At 36.1% G+C, this 19,301-nt stretch overlaps 1 protein-coding gene across 3 annotated transcripts in view; it reads right to left on the bottom strand.

The window, feature by feature from the left end:
• PTPRN2 (protein tyrosine phosphatase receptor type N2) overlaps nucleotides 1-19,301 on the bottom strand; it is a 691,070-nt gene that overhangs the window by 411,865 nt on the left and 259,904 nt on the right. For all 3 annotated transcript variants that reach the window (XM_074868529.1, XM_074868546.1, XM_074868538.1), the window contains 4 exons: nucleotides 12,894-13,368; nucleotides 5,156-5,410; nucleotides 4,559-4,599; nucleotides 2,377-2,750 (listed from right to left, as the gene is read on the bottom strand). In XM_074868529.1, coding sequence (XP_074724630.1) covers nucleotides 2,377-2,750; nucleotides 4,559-4,599; nucleotides 5,156-5,410; nucleotides 12,894-13,368 — 1,145 coding nt within the window. The remainder of the gene's footprint in view (nucleotides 1-2,376; nucleotides 2,751-4,558; nucleotides 4,600-5,155; nucleotides 5,411-12,893; nucleotides 13,369-19,301) is intronic.

Below are 19,301 nucleotides of genomic sequence, written 5' to 3'. Positions count from 1 at the left end.
AACAGAAAATCATAGAATCATAGAATGATAGAATCATTTAGGTTGGAAAAAATCTTCAAGATCATTGATTCCAAACATAAAATATCAAAGATCAGTTGTGAAATCAATTTCCTGAATACTTACAGACTACAATCACCTCTCAAACAGGAATAATTTTAGACTGACATAGATTAAAGATCTGACTAGGAGTAGTTCCAGCCCCTTTACTTCACTATATGAATACAACATGCAAGTACACTTCTAAATAAATGTGTAGCAGACACCTAAGCCATTTATTAACACTATTTATTTACTGCAATAAGAGTTACTATTTATTTACAGCCAATAAGATTTTCAGTACAAAAACTTAATGATACAGGAAGCTTACTAAAGTAATGTTCCTTAAAAGGACATTAAAATTTCTCTTCTTTGCAGTGATAGTTAACAAACATCCCTTTCTCTACCCTCTTTCACCCAAGAAAAAGTACAATTACAGCAACATCATAAAAACAAGTCCTTACTGAAACTGATCCAGTTGTTCTCTAAGGCCACTAAAGAAAGGCTACGTACTAAAGAAATGTTTGTGGGAAATACTAGTACATAACAGATCTCTCAACTGCTGTAGAAGGTACTTCACTGTTCCTGCAGAGTGGACAAGTCCATTTTTAGCATATGGAATTTTCTGTACAGGTTTTGTTATTCTTATAAAATTCCAGAATATATAAATTTTGTTTTGCAAAATATGGGGTTTTCATTCTACTCTTACATTTCAGATAGACTTATTCAAAACAAACAAGTTTAACAACAAGAACCAAAATAAAACCAGTATATTTTGGAGTTGAAATGCTGAGTATGATCAAATCACTGATGAGTTATAAGTCACTGCCTAAGAACCCTGAATCAAAATCTGTTTGATGCAGATTGAATGCAACATAATCCTGGTACAAAAGGAATTTTTCTTTAGTTCAACTCAATCAGCTAATTCTCTTTAATAATTAACTCCTTCTAGACTAGGAACTGAAAAAAAAAAGCATGAAAGCTTATTCTCTTTTCCTCTATGTTGACTTTAGAGATGATGACATCTAGTTGTACTCAAAGTTCTAAGAATGTAGTGAAGAGTTATCAGTTTTCTGAATACAGATAGTACTTGCTTTGTGTAATGAGCTAGTTACCATTAAAAACTAAAATTGTTTTGATAAACATATTTTTTATTCAAACCATCTGAAGTAGTTTCATTTAACTCATTGCATTTTAAGTAACTTATTTTCTGCAGGGTAACCTCTGAATCCTTGTGAAATATATTCCTCCCATTATCTCCAAGGAATGAGTTTTTTCCCTACTTTTTGAGAAGTCTCTCTCTCTGATGTTTGCAGGCTGTCGAGCCTCAGCTTTCACTCTCCTCTCTTCTGCCTGTCCTTCCATGCACTGTATAAAATCTCTTCCCCCCAGATGGTACCCTTTCTTCATGATTCCAGTCTTTCTCAAGCGTAGTCCCTGGGAGAAGGCAAACAAGCAGCTGCCTCTGATACCCAGTCACATGCATTTCAAAGCAACACAGTGTGGTAAAAACAAGAATCCTCCACAATCCTATTGCCTTCGATCCCATTAATAAGTTTGAGACAGTCAAAAGTATTAATCCATGTTACAGAAGTTTCTGTCTCGGTTTCTCTTTAATACTGGGCAGAGAGTTGTAAGCCCATCCTAGAAATTTTTAATTTCTCACAGAAGGTGAGTTGGGATCACTAACCAAATATAAAATTGTTCTCACAGTGGGGAAAAGGATGTAAAAGTGCCCACATCATTCTAAACTCCAAAATGTTCCTGTAATAAACTGTGTATCACTAGGGGAAAAAAGCTGTCTGTTGAAAGTATAGTATTAAATGTCAAATTCATTAGTGACATGACCTAAAATCATTAGGTCTTTCTTCCTAAATTAGCTGTATATATGAAGTTTGGATTCCTATATGTGTTATTTTCAGATCAAAATGAAACCACAGAGAACATATTGTGCTTTATTTTTATGTGTCATTTTTTGAAAGAATGACTCAGGCATTGATATTTAGGCTACTTTCAAGTCAAATATTTAAAGCCCACATGCTAACCATAAGCACACTTACTGACATATTGGAAGGTCACTAGAACATGAGAAGATAGAAAGAGGTCTAAGCAAAAGACCTCAAACTACATATCTTCCACACTGGACGAAAGGCAACTGTAAGAGAATGGAACTGTTTTCTTGTATTTTCATCAAAGTACTGAACAGGTTCCAAACAGTCTCAGATGTATTAAAAATCAAGCCTGTGGCATTTTCCTCTTGTACATTCATATTTCATTAGGTGCAATTACTTTATCTTTTCTTCAGTCAAAAATGCCATTCAAATTAGTTGCTATACTTACTCTTTCACTGTTACAATATAGCCGTATTCTTTCTCCTCGGAAGACTTCACTTCAAGTTGTAAGCCTTGCCCCATATTTTTCTGAGACTCTTCATAGGAGTTTCCATCCTGCATTAAAGCATTCTTAATCCAGTAGCGGGTCTCACTCGGGTCTTTGGAGTCAGATTCACTGTTCTTTGCAGTTGTCAGTTCCCTTGAGAAAGTCTCACTTTTTACATTTTCCATACCAGCATTTATTTCTTCTGAGGAAGAAGAGTCAGAGTCTTCAAATTTCTTGGTTTCTGTCTTAGTAGATTCTTCAGGTAGAAGGTCTTTAGGCATATTTTCAGGTAATGTATTCTCATTCAAGAAGTTAACTAGTTTTGCAGCATCCTCCTGTATTAAAAGAACATTAGTATTTTTAAAACTAAACACAGGAATGTTATACTGAACCAAACCTGGATATAATCCTTCAAACTCTTATTGATATGGTAGCGTCTATTCATACAAATGTCACATGGTCATTTTCTTAATTTCTATATGCTGCCAGACTATGTAAGAACATAATGTTTATTGATTGCTAATAAAAGAATATTAAATTATGCCACTGCATTTTTCAATAGTTTTAATAAGGGCAAAGAAATTCTATAGTTAACAGTTACATTCTTCAAATATCACAGAATCTATATAGCCTTTTCTGTCTTGAACACCTAGAAGAAAATGCTGATGATATTTTCATAGTGTTCATTTTTATGTGTCTATGTGTTTAAGTACTGATGAGGATAAAACTGTTATCAAATAAATTAATGAAAAGGAGAAATAATAGAAATATCCATCAATATGCCTAAGTGTCGGGACTGGAAACATGCATACCTCTTGGGTCTCGCAAGTCATAACACAGGAAAGGGAACAGAATTATATTATATTCATCTCTGGAAATTGTCACGAACTTTGAGTGATCTATTAAGCTAAACTTATGATCACAGAAAAAACCCTGTCTAATAAATCAAAAAATAAGCAAATGAGCAAAAGTCAAAACACATGCCTGGAACAATTTGTTAGTTCCATTATACAAGTTTATTGCAGCCAAGCATTTGGGAGGAAATAATGGCTAATGGGCACTTTGTGCTCTGTGCCACTCTATATTCTTTACTATCACATCCCCTATGCAGACTGTCACTAAGAAATCTATACATGGGATCTTCTGTGATTCTGTATTGTGAATTCAGCACTTCATTCCTTGAAGAATTTCATGTGGGTGGTTAAAGTTCCTGCCATATTGTCTACTTTGTGTTTTCTTTGCTTGGTAGAAGTGCAAGAGGTTTTACTGAGAACACAAGAAGGTTTGCCCATTTATGAGTTTTGCAGTGTTAGCTTTTGATAGAGTATATAGTAGAAGTTTCATGGCAGTTTTAAAAAATATTTCTTTGAGATTTTTCTGCTCCATGCAACACAGAAAAAGAAAGATTAACAAACGTCAGAAATGGCTGAATATTGAACATAAATCTAAAGGATATGATTCAAAGCTCATGAGGAATATTGTAAAAGTAACCTGGATTAAAATCTCAAATTTGATTTTACCACCTAGTGTACAAGATGTGATGCCTAGAGCTATTGAAATATCTCCAATACTCAACAATTCGGAAGAATTAATGGTAAAATGAAGGAAGAAGCAGAAGAGTGAAGGATGACAGATCCCATGAAAGAAGAGGGAATTTTGAACCCTCCCACAAACACACGCCCTCAGCAGGAATATGTTTACCCATCTGCTTCTGAAAACCAGAGAAATTATCTGAGCAAGGATGCTTATATACCCCAGAACTAAGAGCCAAAGGACAGGTGAAAGAAGGATGTATTCAAGAACACCTCAATATTCAAAATTTACTAACCTGAGGAAAAGCCTGAATTTGTCTGAACTTTGCGATCTGTTATGAATTCTGTCTATTTACGAATGAAAGAAAAGCAAAACAGGACTTGATTTTGGTTTTTTGAACTGCAAAACTCTTTTTGGTTAAGGTTTAAATATAATATTCATTCAATATTTCAGTGCATCAACAACAATATGCCTATGCTGCGATACTGAATTATATCCACACAAGACACAAACCAAGTCTTATATTTCAGAAGTGGTTTTGACCTTCACTGCATATAAATCTGATATTCTGAGATGGAATATTTGTTTTGTTAAAATACTGGTACTCTACCTGTTTATCAGTTCTCGCACTGGCTTCATGCACTCCGTTGTCTGTAGGATATGAAAAGCACAAATATAGTTTTGAAGGGAAAGCATCATATATGAAACAAACACTGCTTATAGGCTGCTTTGTTGTGGTGGCTTTTTCATGCAACTTAAACATTAAGACATCAAAGCTGAAAGGGCAGAAGAAAGGGCACTGTATAATTCAGTATTGTTATTCTAACCCCACTTCGATAGCAAATTAACGCAAGATCAATAGACAGAGTACTTCAAGAGCCAATGTAATAGCATTATTTTGCTAATTAAGTGTCCAATCTTCATATCAATTTATCAATATCTAAGAAAAAAACAATAAAAAGCTCTAGCTAGTTGAATGGACATTTACATTAAATAAATGGAAACATATACATCCCTCATACACATTTTGGTGGAAGAAGAAAAGAAAACAACAAAGCTAAAATTCTGCAGACTTCGAGGGAAAATACAGAAAGTTTCCCTCCTGTATTCTTTAAAACTGATTTTAAAAAATCTAGCACTAATGTGAAACAGCAAAGGAAAATCAGGGTGGCTATATTTTGCTGTACTTAACTCTTAGAATTAATACCTGATATATTAATACTGTTTTCCATTAATCCAGCCTGAACCTCTGCCCTTCCTTGAGCATCTCCTTTCTTCATTTGTGCTTCTGTTCTGTCTTCTTCAGTTTTTCTAGCACCCTCTTCTGTTTCTTCCTGAATGCCAACAGTTTGAATTGCATTGGCAATAGTATCAGCAATCTCATTCAGTTCTGTTGAGCTGAGATTCTCCACATTCACTTGGTGTTTCTCTAGGTCCTTCAATACATCTTTAATAAGTGTCTCTGGATCACAAAACAATATAAGCACAAGATTTAGCTGCATACATGAAGCACAGGTACTTGTATCAGCAAGGATCTTTCACTTTTCCTAAAAGATATTTTTTCCTTCATGGAAGTCTGTTTTCCAAAAGAGTGCATACACATTTATGATGCCATCTTTACAAAAACCACAGAATTATAAATGGATGTTTGAGTTTATGACAAGGTGAATCCATCTCAGGCAGTAGAAGATGTATGCCACTACAATTTGGCAAGTTGTCCTAGAGAGAGTGGTATAAAATTGTCATTTTTTCTTTACAAGAGCCAATTCCTAGTCTAAACTGACTCAAAATACTGAAGACAAGTGTTAAGATAGCTTAACTTTTTTTTAGCTGCACTAAGATAGTGCAAACATCACTGCTGTTTATTAAACATCAGGTTTCTTTGGTGATTTCCTTTTTGCAAGGTAAATAGCTATACAGAGTTCTGGAAAAAAGAGTCAGATATTTTATCTTTCAATCAAAAAGCTCCTCTTCAATTAGAAGTGCATATGGATATACGTCCGTTACATACGTGGGTATGTAGTGGACAAACCTTCTAAATTATATTGATTTATCTTGGAAAATATATATTTAGTAAAAAGTGAACTTTAGTGTTTTGGTTTGCCAGCTATGAATGTTTTACCAGTCACACTGAGGAAAAAAAATGTTAAAATGACATTCCAGGCCAGGAAAAGCAAATGGACTTACATTTAGGGGAAAAAAAAAAAAAAACAAAACCCAACAAACAACAACCAAAAAACAGAACAGCACAATCTTGATGTGAAAAAAGTTTTGATGATGAAATTCAAGGACAATGGATATTAAAGGTGAGTTAGAAGATGTAGCATAACAGCTCTTCAGGAAAGGTACTTTTCTGACAGCATATATCTTTCAGTACCATTCTGTATAACTCTGCAAAACTCAGCCTAATGTCCCTTGGCGTATGAGTTACTAAATATAGGGCTTACTCTAGTGTACCAAAACCATTTTCAATCATGCCTCTATTCTGTTTATTCATGCTGATCAAGTATTTAGCATGCATATGTATATGCATACAAGCAAGAAAACTTCACATAGGTAGAATTGTGTAAGAAGGGGAAGATATGGACTGCTTTTAGATCTCTGTTGAATGTATGAATTTATACATAACTAGTTTGAAGACAATTTCCAACCTTTTTTCCTATGGTAACACTCTCCCTGTTAAGCCCTGTGGTTGGACTTGTTCATCATCATCTGTAAACAAGACTTTGGGATCATGCTGGCAGCTTTCAGGCTTACATAAAAGTGAATTAAAAAGTAGGTGTGCAAAGGGGAAGACACTACTGGAAAAAGGGCTGAAGAGAAGGTTCTGCTTTTCACAGCAAAGGAGGAAGAAGTAGTGACTAGGAAAGAAGAAGGAGAGAATCTTCTGTTCCAAGGAGGAGGAAGCAGAACATCTGTGATTTTGCAGGGAGACAAGAATCAAGGATTATTTGTCATTTGGAAAAAAAAGCCAAGACCTGGATCACATCTTCATTTTTTGGACCTGACATTGTTAGCTGAAGAGGTTAAAGCCTGAAGCTGACCATCAGCTTCTCAATGCCATCTCAAGGAAGAAATTAATTTCCTCTGACCTGATCCGTAATTCACCAACTAAACTAATGCCATTTTTCCTAAACTAGTCAATATAAACCAAGAAAACTTAAGCATCTTAAATAGTAGATTTACTATGAGTCAAAGAGGGTTTTGACACATGGAGAAGGTGGTTCTTTGACATACTTTCTCTTCCAGGTTAAAAGGATACATCTTTCCAAAAATCCACCATGATGATATTACAAAATTCTACTGATTTCATTATAAAATTCAGCTAAGATTGTATGCTGTGAACTTTTGAAATTTACTTTAAAAAGGATAGTTTAAACACACTTAAGTGTGACTATCAATAAAAAAGATAAGTTAAATCTATGATGCTGCTTCAAACTGTGGCAACCAACAAGGATTATGGTACCATACTGACATAACAGAGTGTTTTGTACAGGAAAGCAAGTGTTCAGTAATGAGAGTCAAATAATTAATCTCACAATCTATGCCAAACTCTCTGGGCCAAGATATCTGGAGGCAGCAAAATTAGGACTGAAATTTGATGGAAGCTGAGTAACACCGCACAGAAAACTTCGAATACTTTCCACATTTCATTGTACTGTATCTATCCCGTTATGAATGTAATAATATAGTAAAAACATAATGTCCAACAGTTTTTGTTTAGGAAGGCAATCTACAAGAGCAAATTGATCCAAACTGCGATAAAATTTTTCACTAGACTTGATCAAACTGAATTCAAGAAACTTTTTCAAGAAGCACAACAGCTACCTGGAAGATGGCCACTTGGAGAAGATGTTACACATAGCAGCAATGCAAGAAATTAAACTGTAGGAAATACCAGAACTGCCAGATTACCACAGAAGCCCTGTTGTCTGCTTAGGTATCATTTCTGTTCTTATATTTTATAGAACTATTGGACAATAAACTGATAGAAAAACCTAAATTATTAAAGCAGAGGTAATAAAGTCAGAAAAGACAGAATATATGTCAGTTCCAAATCAAAACTAAAACTTTTCAACTAAATGCATAAAGACACATTGCAAGGCACATCACAGTAGGAAAAAGTGTTCTTGGAACACTGATTACCTGACATTAGTGCATCTACAAAAGAATGAAAACTGTGATGACTTCAGTGACTTTCTTCTTCAAGAGTTTTTGTCATTTGTCTATTGATACGAACAACCCATGATGTGCAGCAGCTAAAAATCTATGAATGGGATTGTGAAGGTTTTTGCAATCATCTGGAATAATATTTACAAATGTTCATAATAATTTTTAGTGCAGATCAAGAATCCACCTCTGTGTTACTAAACCCCTTGCAAATGTGGAATGGTCTTAGAAAAATCTATGTCAATAATTAAATTGGCTTCTAAGTCACACAAACATCATTCATTAACATTCAATTTTAGGCAAAAGAAGAGAGAACATGCCCCAAACAGCCAACTGATTAGAGCCTTGAACATGAGTTTCCTATAACTCAGATTACTTTCCTAACTATTAAATGATACAGACTGCTTTAGGGTCACTTGCTCTTTCCTACAATATTTTTTAAGCATTTTTGATTTGTTCAACTTCAGAACAGACATCACTTTTCTTTTCCCTTGACCTAGAACCCCTTCTTTCTAGCCATAACATGTTGAGAAGAATGTCACTCGGTTACTGTGATTTTCAAGCTATTAGGAAAGTTTTTACTAAGAAATTGGATTTATGAAAAAAAAATCAAACACACTTAACATGCCTAGTAGAACTATTTTTTCAAAATTTAGACTCAGATTCTCAAGTTTACTCAGTGCTAATATTAGAGTCCTGAAAGTTTATCTATTTTCTGAAAATGGGACCAAGATTCCTAAAATACTCCAAAAGAGTGGTTAGTAACACTATGAAGATTTTAGCAAAATGCATAGAGAGGTGTTTCAAGCAAATTCCACCAAATGAAACAGCATAAAAGCAATTGCATCACTGAGTAAAAGTTCTACAATATTCATTCATTTATGACAAAAAGCTAGTTCAAATTACGTGAATTTAGCAGCGTTTTCAAGTCAAAAGTAGCGCAAAAATTTAATTTGAAAAACCAGCAACCCAAAGTTTCCAAGTTGAAAGCAAGCTTTGAGCCTCAGAAAAGGAATCTGTGTCTGCATTTGCCTGTTAAATTTTATTTAAGCTAGGCACTGCCCATTACATCAATATTTGAAGACAAATCTTAAAAGTTAATTATATTTCAGGATATATATAATTAAAAGAGATATATTAATGTAGCGCTACTAGATTTTTATTTCGTCTGTTTCACAACAAACTGTCAAGACCAACTACTGAGCTACTCAACAACACGCAGTCAATATAGCCTTGTCATTTCCATTCCATTTCATTTTTTCCAAACTAACTTTTCTTTGCGCCTATTATCTTAGCCAAGTCTTATCTCTCCAGTCCACTTCCACAGATTCGTAGTTAACAACAAAGCAGTCTCAATCTCAAACAAAATGGAAATGGGGGAATGGGGTGGGGAAACACACAAGAAAATGAATGGCCACAGACCGTACTCCAAATAATTCCAACAGGCTCACTGCAGGTCCTCCTGGTTCATTAAATAAATCTGTTATAGATGAGCTGCCTCCTCCTCTGATGTTGCTACTCCTGCCCTGGTCCATTCCACCTGAGCACAGTTCATCAAATACACTTCTAAATACTTGTGTCAGCATTAGTAAAACTTCGGCGTTATATGCTACCTTTACGGAACAACTACAAGTATGACTTAAAATGTGTAGGATCAAAGGCGATAACCAAAGATAGTAAGTACAAGGAACATCACGTTTTCAGTATACTAGGAGGAACAGCCACCAAAATCTCTGTAACAGCCTGGTGAAATGAAGGGCTACATAAAGAGTCTAGCTAACTTCATGAGGTTACTGATACAATGTTGATACATGTCCATGTTAAATATGGATGTTTCCACTTCTTGTTACGGCACTTGTCCATGTTTGTATATCATTTGCATATTATTGGATAAGGCTGATACACAAATAAATATCAGTGCATCTATTCACAAACACCTCTGGGTAATTTAAGGAAATTATAATTAATTTATTAAAATAAGAAAATATTGTTGGAGAAAGACCAAAAAGCAGATGAATACTGCAGTGGCACAACACTTAAGCAGCACATGTACTCGAACATGCAGGTACCTGTGTACAGCCTTCATACTCTCCCACTGACCCCTTCTAAATAGAATCAGCAACACTTAGCCATGTTTCACAGGGCTTATACTGCAAACTGATTTCTCCCTTATCTCTAGCCTCTGAGCTGAGGAAGACAAGTTTTTTTCATAGTTGCCTTGGAACCATGATGACAATAAAGGCACATATATCTTAGATGATGTAATTTTTAACATCAGCTTCACAATTACCCTAGTAGGTAACAATAGCAGCTTAGCAAGGGAAAACAGCTTTATATCATACAGAGTATAAATCATGCTCCATACTCTGTTGACACAACTGCCAAAGCCAGCTTGCTTGACAACCGAATGGTATGGCAGCAGTCACTTTGCTAGCAGTCCCACAGGGTGGTCTGTCTTCTGTACCCCATCACCCTACTGACCACATATTAGCTGTCCTCAGCAGCTGAGCACCCTACAGATTGGTGACTACAGCTTTGCACGACAGAGGATGTACAAAAATATCTTTGCTCTATAAAGCCTGAATTTTGTTATTTTTTGAAAAAAAAGACATCTGAATTACTAATTTTGTGACTTTTCCAAAGCAATGGAGAGAGGTATTATGTAATATTTAATATACCAGATATGAGTAGACTAGAACAAATCACTTAAACCTGAGCCAAATTCTAAATATGGCTGGTGCAGAAGACAGATTAATGATTCCACTATTGCACAGTGATTACAAAGGCACTACCCACACACATCACGCTACTCCCAAAGGTAACAGTTTCCAAATCTGATAGGAAAATAGCTCCACATTTCCTTCTCTTGTATTTCTCCCTCAGGGTGCCTTGTTAGCTAATTTACCTGCCACTGTTTTGGAGCAATTCTCAGTGCTTAGTTGCTCAGTACCTTCTGGATTGTTCTCCTGGTCAAGTTCCTTTGTCTAATCCTGTATCAGATGCAGCAGAGAACTGAGCTCATATGACTGCACCCCATGATTTCCAGTTTTTGAACAGTCCTGTGGTTTAGAGTGTGAGAGAGGATCAACTTGCAAGCATACAAAAATTCTGAAGCACCAGAGAGATTGGAGAAAGATTAAAAGCAGGAAGAGATGGTCTGGTCAGTCTGGCAAATCTGAATCCAAACCATCATCATTCCAATGGACAGCATTTTAAACAGTGAATATGCTGGTTTCCGTCCTCGCCACTTCCTTATGACACTATTAAGTGGTTCAAAAATACAAAGGAAACTACATTATTTCCTACTCAGACAATTCATAAATTTATGTCTATGCAACATTTAAAAGCTAATGCAATGGAAGAAGTTCCTACAGGGCACATTATGTATGTGAAGTCAAAGTAGTACAACCCAATGAATTGTGAAACATGTTATTCCCTCTAAGTGTTAAGCATTTTTTTCCCGCTTGGCTCCTACCAGGAAAGGTGAAGTGGAACAGCTGGAGGATAATGAAAGCAGCATGTGCCTAGTTTGTTTTGAGTCTAGCAACAAAATTGTCTAACCTGTGCAAGAGACTTACAGTGCCACCTGGATTTGATTTTACATTATAGTTCGTTCCTTGAAACCTATTATCTCTGGGCACCATACCAAGAATGCTTTCACTTCTGAGCATCCTTTAGATTGCAAGCATTATCTTCCCTCTGCTGCAACTTTGACATTTCTGTGTGTTCTGTTTTTCAAAGAAAAACAAAACAAATCAAAGAACATTAAACTTTATGGATGATAATAACTACAAAAGGGATTCAAAGGAACCCTCTTACATATCACCAAAATCTACTGGGACAGTGGTGACTACAGTGTAACAGATGTAACTGCTTGGCAATGGCTGAGGATCAATTCTTTAATTTTTCAGGCATTCTGAACCACTGGAACATCAATAGTTAGATTAGTTTAAAGCAACAATAAAGTGAGTGAGAGTTATTTTCTAAACTCTATCTGATCCCCAGCCATGATGTGAAGACCCACCTTGTTTTACAAAGCAGCGCTTAAAGTGTATCACAGCATCCCGTGAGATGTTACACTCCATCTTCATTCAAATATTTGTAAAACTATCATGTACAAAAGAAATCAGGATCTGGTCATTGTTAAACAGCATTAGCAAAAAAAAGATTAAAATCCAGCAAATGGGTTGTTTGTTGTAGAATGTCCAGCCAAAACTAGATGTAACCCCACCTTCTTGTATTATTCTGTGTCCACCTGTCCACAGAATTGACAGACTCCTCCCTTCTCTGTGTTCTGCACCAGAATTTATCTCAGTGTTAATTTCTGTGTCTAACTCTGAATTTTACCCATGGTCCTTGAATTTCTAGCTAAATACAGAGAAATGGAACTAACCCAGGCATTTCTATATTACCTATATATATAGTGTGGGATGCATGCATTAAAAAGAGATTTGATGGCAAAGATATGCCCATAATTACATGCTGTTTGTAAAATGCTTTGAAAATATAACAAGTTACATAAATGCTATGTCTTACTGAGTGCCATATATTTCTGCATGCATATGGAAGGTGGGTTGAAGAACGTGGGTAGATGTTTGCAGGGAAAAAGTAGTTAGAATGGTGAACATTATTACTGTGAGTATTGTGGTAGATATAAATATGCCAATAGTAAGAGATATATCACAATGTCTAATATTTTTTCTTTTTTCTCAGAAATGCTCAGTAAACATGAGGGAAACTTCAGATAAGTTAAAATAAGTAAATATCAGCTTTACCATCCACTACACTCAGAGGGTCCTTTGGATCATCCTGGGGGGCAGATTTATGATTCAGCATCTCAGGGGTTGGCCCCAGCACTCCAGATGCAGGTCTTGGCTGGAACAGCTTCTTCATTTCAAAATCTTCTGCTTTTCCTTTGGCAAAATTTCCATCAAAAGGATTGACTTGCGAAGAGTAGAATCTATCAGAATAAATGTGAGACCCTTTAGTTCTGGTGTGAGAGCTTTTGTCATTGCTTTGTGCTGACAAGTTCTGAGTGATGTATGTATGCAGTGCAGCCATCAGAGTTTTCTGGTCAAGACCAATTTCTGACTCTGCCGAGAACTTGTCTGGTTGAGGCTGGTTGAAGGTTCTCCCGTGCAGATTTTCAGCGTGCTGTTGATGGGATGTTGATGCATGGGCCAAAGGAGGTGCTCTTTCTTGGGGCTTTTGCATCATGTAGTACCCAATAGGATCATTATAGAAGTAGCTCTAGAGAGAGTAGAAGGTGGAAAAAAGGACTGGGTCAGTATTACTTTGTAATGATTATTGTTTTCCAGGAATCACAGGCATAAATAACCCTTAGTGTTTTATCAACGAGGAAAACAATAATTAGAATTTGTAATGTGTATGTAGACTGCAAACCTCAAACCATTAAGTTTGTTTTAAAGGGGCACTATCAATTTGGTAGTCATTTTGTAAAACAGTTTATTAAATTATTAAAAAGCAAGAGAAAGACGTTATAGCTCAAACTTGATGTTAACTACATATGCACTATTTGTATTCAGTCAGACAAAGAAAATTTAATAAAGCCACCTTCCCTTTGGTTTCTACTAGACTTGTGAGGATAACTTTTTTTTCAGGTTACTTACCAAAAACTAGCAAGTCAAATCAAAAATGTCAGTTTTTTAAAGAACACCAATAAAGCAAAACAATTCTTTTGTATATATGAAATACTTTGTTCTATATTTAAATGAAATGTATTTTTTCACTATATTAAATGTCTACTCAATATGTCCTCTGACAGTGTAAAGAAATGCAGAAATGGCCTTTAAATTGGTTTTTAATTTGTTTAGTATTTTCAAGTAAAACAACTCAGCAAATTAAATGAGAATTTAAAAAATGTTTCAATCAAGATAAAACCACATTTTCATTGAAAAAGTGCTGGGAAAAACAGTGGAAAGGTGAGCTGGCACTAGAGTTTTCTATTTTCAGTTTCAGATTTTCAAGGATGCATCAGATGGGAATCTAGCATTGCAAGACAACATCTATTGTTTCCATCGACCTTTGGTTTTTGTTGTTGTTGATGATGAAATTTAGTTTTGAGGACAAATTCTAAATTCCCCTTAAGTACTTCAAGCCGCTATCCAGCACATGAAACAAACTCATTAATGAGCATTACATTTACTATAATTAATCCTAGAGACATTTTTGTTATGATCTCAGCCTAAAGGCAGTTCCACCCTCCTAAATGATTTCAAAAATAATTTTCCTTCACTCCCTGCTAAATACAAATTTGAACTGAAATGTTTACTTATATTCAGGATTATTCCAACTAGGTTTTTTGTCTATAATTCCTTCAGGACACTTTGCTGAAGTTGAATCCCATACCGTATGTGTGTTGAAGAATGGGTCCTGCTTCTCAGCTGTGGTTTCTTGGTTAAACTGTCATACAAACTACATTACAATGTGGGAAATTTAGGACAGGGATTATTTCAGCTCTCACTGCTATAAATTATAGTGGATCACTGGTGTCTCTGTGCACTGATAGCATAATGGTTTAGAAAAGAAATAGCTGCAAAATACATACAGAGTGCAGAGACTATACACCCCAGAGGGAATCAATTAGTAGAATTTGGCCAGAATAACCATTGTTTATATATTTCCTATTGGACTTTGTAAAGGCAAAATAAGTAAGGCTGATAAGCCATTCCAGAGATGAATAAAAACTTTTAGATTTTATCTAGTTCTTTATTTATGGACAATAATTTTGCTCTCCATACAAACAATTTTATTTCTTCTGATAACAGTCAATTGATTTTATAATATATATTCATAACCCTTGCTTTCCAAGAGGGCTATTCTCCCCCTGAGAAATGACTGAAGAGTTTCATTCCATGATTCCATATCATGATTTGTAGATTTATGGCTTATGCAACTTTATCACAGAAAAAAAAGGCGCTTTCGCTTCTTTGGCTTGTGATCTACCAACACAAGGCTTTTAACTTCTGCAGGTGGTCTTTAACATAGAAACGGGTTTTGTTAATGACAAGAAATTCGGCTAGAGTAAGACAGTGTCAAAGAACACAGAGCTAGAGATCAAGCAGCTTTGTGTATGAAATATTTTAATGTCCGCTGTGAACTGTATCAAACAACAGCAATGTAGCTTCAGTTCAGTGCATCAGCCGCAGGATATGCACTGCTCTGATCAACACCAAGAGGGAAGCCAGTTGTCAAAATGTATGTTGAACGCTGTTTACATACTTAATAGCAAATTCTAAATGTGAAAAACTAAGTCATATGTATTTATCTCTCAATTTCAATGGATCTTTGCATGGGGTAATTAACTATCTAATGATACTCACTCACTAGAAGGAACTGCAGAAGATGACACAAAGCACTCCTAGACACACCAAGTAGTTTACAGAGAATTCACATAAACTGTTGTCTGTCTTTCCCACCCCTGTACTCCCTACCTTGCCACCTTTTGGAGGACCTTCTGGGGACAAGGGAAGGAAGAACAGGGAGCTGGGAAACGGAGAAATATGACGGGGGGAAGAGGACATTCCCTGTTCAGCCATGGAAAGACATTAAGTCAGCTCAATCCAGTTTGTGTAGCTATACCCTAATCTGGATCTCTGTCCTATATCCAGCTGCCTCTTTTGCCTCTAAAGCTTTACTAATAAATCATGTCTTATGGGGAGCAAAACTGCTAGACTCTCAAACCACTTGTGAAAGATTAGGGTCAGGATACATGGGCTGGCTTTTGATGAGCTATTTAACAAGTCCAAATATCTTTTAACATCAACAGATCTGTGATTTCCTGCTCTTGCAGACAACAAGCACATCAAGAAAGAAAACACAACAAAAACACCAAGTGATTGTACACAAGTTGGATATAAGAGCCAGTCCTGAGCTCAGAGCTGCACCTCTACCAAGAAGGGGCAGCCTCTCAGCAGCTTGACAGGTCACACTTTGGGTAGTAAGGGATGAAATATTAAAAGTTCTTATTAAAATACAGCACCGACAGCTCAGCTGTCTTCACAGTGCACTCGGACACCAGCCCATCTGATGTAGCTTAGTCTGACTTAATTAGAGGGGTCTCACGGCTGTATGACAATCCTCAACTTGGATGGGAAAAAATCGCCTTTCTTGCCACCCCCATCTCAAAGAAAACACAGCACCAAAAGTGTATGTGCCAACTGAAATATGCAAGGTGAAATCCAAGTAAAACTGCAGTACAGATAAATACAACACTAGACTACGGGTTTGTCTAAGCGGAATGGGAAAAAAACACCTATTTTTTTACAGAAAAAGATAGGAGAAAAGTATCTGTTATATGTAGTTTAGAATCCAGTCACAATTTACATCTTAAGTTATTAATAACAATTGCAGAGCACTGTGATAATCTTATCTGAAGTGCTTTTGCAATCTAACCTCCTGAACATGGACGTTGCTACTCTGACTTACTTCAAAGTTAAATGGCATAATCCATGGTCAGTGAAAAGAAGAATCTGTAAATTCCATTGTTGGTGCCTTTGGAGAAGCTGCTAACATTATGGAGAAGCAGAGGGAAACAGGGAGCAGGGAAATTTTAAAAAGAAAAAAGAGTTTCTGCATTGATTAAACTGGGTTTTTATAAACTACTGCTAGTAATAGCAAAAAAAAAAGACATTAAATTAAATGTGCAGAACTAAGAAAGAATACTCTAGTTACCATATAGATGGTTTATACTAAATACAGTTAGCATACAAGTCCCTATTACTATCAGGAACAAGGTTTTTTTTAGTAGGTAAGGTACTGTTCAATTATCTCATGTCACTGATACAACTTCTTTAAAAAATACTCTGAATTGCTAAAAACCTCTTATTTAATTGCTAAAAAAATCTTATTTCTTCATCTGCACAGGATTTTTCTCTCCTTCACCACCTTTCAAATAAGCTATCTCAATAATTCACACATTATCAAAAAAAAACCCCACTAACCTTTCTGAAGATGGAATTGTTAGGGCAATGTCTTGTATGGTTTAGGTATGTAAGTAACTGACATTTTCTGCATGAAAGTTCACAGAAGGGCACGTTAAATTACACCATGCAGATGCATTGTGCAATGGTCTATAGACTACAGGTTTTCTTAAAAAAAAAAAAAAATAATAAAAAAGGAGGCAGGATTAGATACATACAACTAAAGGCACAGATAAATGCTGTTCAGTTTATCCACTAAGGGGTAGATTGATTTGAATGTTTCTCCATGTGCAGAAAGAATGGAATTAAATTTATGACAAAATACTTCCTTTCTTGAGGATATATTTGCTAAATCTTGAAGGCATATAGAGCTAACAAAAAACCCCTTAGGAATGCATAAAGAAGAAATCTTCTTCCCTCAATTTCATTTAGCTTTTTCTGTTTGATGCATTTTCAGATATTAATTCATGTTTGCTACCGCCTAAATTTGGTTGGGCCATGATTCTAGCTACAATACTTAATTTACTGTGCCTATTTGAGATAGTGGCAGTATGCTCTCTGAAATTAGAAAAGAAAAACACAACAAATACTGGAAGCAGGCCCTCCCTCACCAATGGTGGGATAAAATAAAAGTTTCCAAAGGCTAACAAAAATGAAATGGTCTCATACTTTAACTCACTGTGTGAAGTGAAGGAAGTTTAGCTTTTTCTACCAGAAGCAGACCCACACACGCTTGACTCATGTAAACGCACTACATGGGAAATACACATATTCATGTGAATCCTAACTAAACAGGACCACAAGTGGCACTGCCTGATTGCTAGATTGAAGTGTGGGCTATGAATTTGTACACCACAATTCAACTTTACTTTGAGACAAATCCATCCAGCAATGAAACCTGAGGGCCAAATGGGTGTTGTGGAGTGGATTACAGTGCAAAAGTCCCTGGGATGGAGCTGAATAAGCAGTACAGCTGTGTCCTTACAGCATCACAGCTAAAGCAGCCCATTCTATGCTAACAAAGCCTTAAATCTTTCAGCTGGTGAGCTGCTGTTCCCATACAGTGCTGCACTGTCAGGAGGATATCTTAGCAGGCTTCCAGCTAGGTTCAAGCTAGCTGAAAGGGGAGAACTCTGCTTTACAAGCTTCTATGTGCTGTAGACATGTTACACACTCTGCACCAAATTCAGTGTTAGGTTTGTCTGAAAATAATAGGTAAAGCCAATGAAAGAATCCCATTTTCTGAGCAGTAGTGGAGCAAAAGCCTTTTCTACCAGCTGATAATGACCTTTTCACTTCTATAGATAATGATATTATACCATGCAAGAAATCACTGCATAGAAAACAAGAACCTGGAAGACTAATTCAGAATCCAGAAACTGGTAAAGAGGACAAAACAGTTCCTTGTGTAGCAATTCGATAGCATCAGGCCATGGTCTTTTGACAGCTTCACAGGCTTAAGGCAACAAGCACCATTACAGTCATCTCATCTGACCTAGTATTTCACTAATAATTTTCTGTTAAGTATCTCTTATTTTATTTCTGAGAATTACAACGCCTTTGAAACCATTTAAGAACTACATCAGAGAAGTAAAGTTGGCAAAGACTGTTAATTAACACCCTGTAGTTTGCAGTGTCAAAAGCTTGATCAAGCAAAAGGGGTCCTCAGAGTCTCCTTTGATCAAAACTAGTGATGACTTGCTTCCTAATTCTGGTTGTGAAACTGCAGCGTAACAGGATTGTCTGGGGTCTGACTGTATACCATTCAATAACCTACACTGCTGTAATTTCTATTGACAGAGATTTGATAGTGAGAAACATATTTTACCACTCTTAAGCTAAACAACTCTCCAAAACAAAAGAAGAGAGAGGATAAATACATTGGCTTCTTTCATGTAAAAGTTACTATTTAAGAATCACAGAATTGTCTAGGTTGGAAAAGACCTTGAAGATCATCCAGTCCAACCATCAACCTAACATTGACAGTTCCCAATTATACCATATCCCTCAGCGCTATGTCAACTTGACTCTTAAACACCTCCAGGGATGGAGACTCCACCACCTCCCTGGGCAGCCCATTCCAACACCTAACAACCCGTTCTGTAAAGAAATACTTCCTAATATCCAGTCTAAACCTTCCCTGGCGCAACTTGAGGCCATTACCTCTTGTCTTATCGCTCATTACTTGGTTAAAGAGACTCATCCCCAGCTCTCTGCAACCTCCTTTCAGGTAGTTGTAGA

This window comes from Strix uralensis, chromosome 1 (assembly GCF_047716275.1).
Source record: "Strix uralensis isolate ZFMK-TIS-50842 chromosome 1, bStrUra1, whole genome shotgun sequence".
Classification (NCBI taxonomy): domain Eukaryota; kingdom Metazoa; phylum Chordata; class Aves; order Strigiformes; family Strigidae; genus Strix; species Strix uralensis.
The sequence above is the reverse complement of the archived record's forward strand: the minus strand, read 5'-3'. Positions and strand labels throughout refer to the sequence as shown.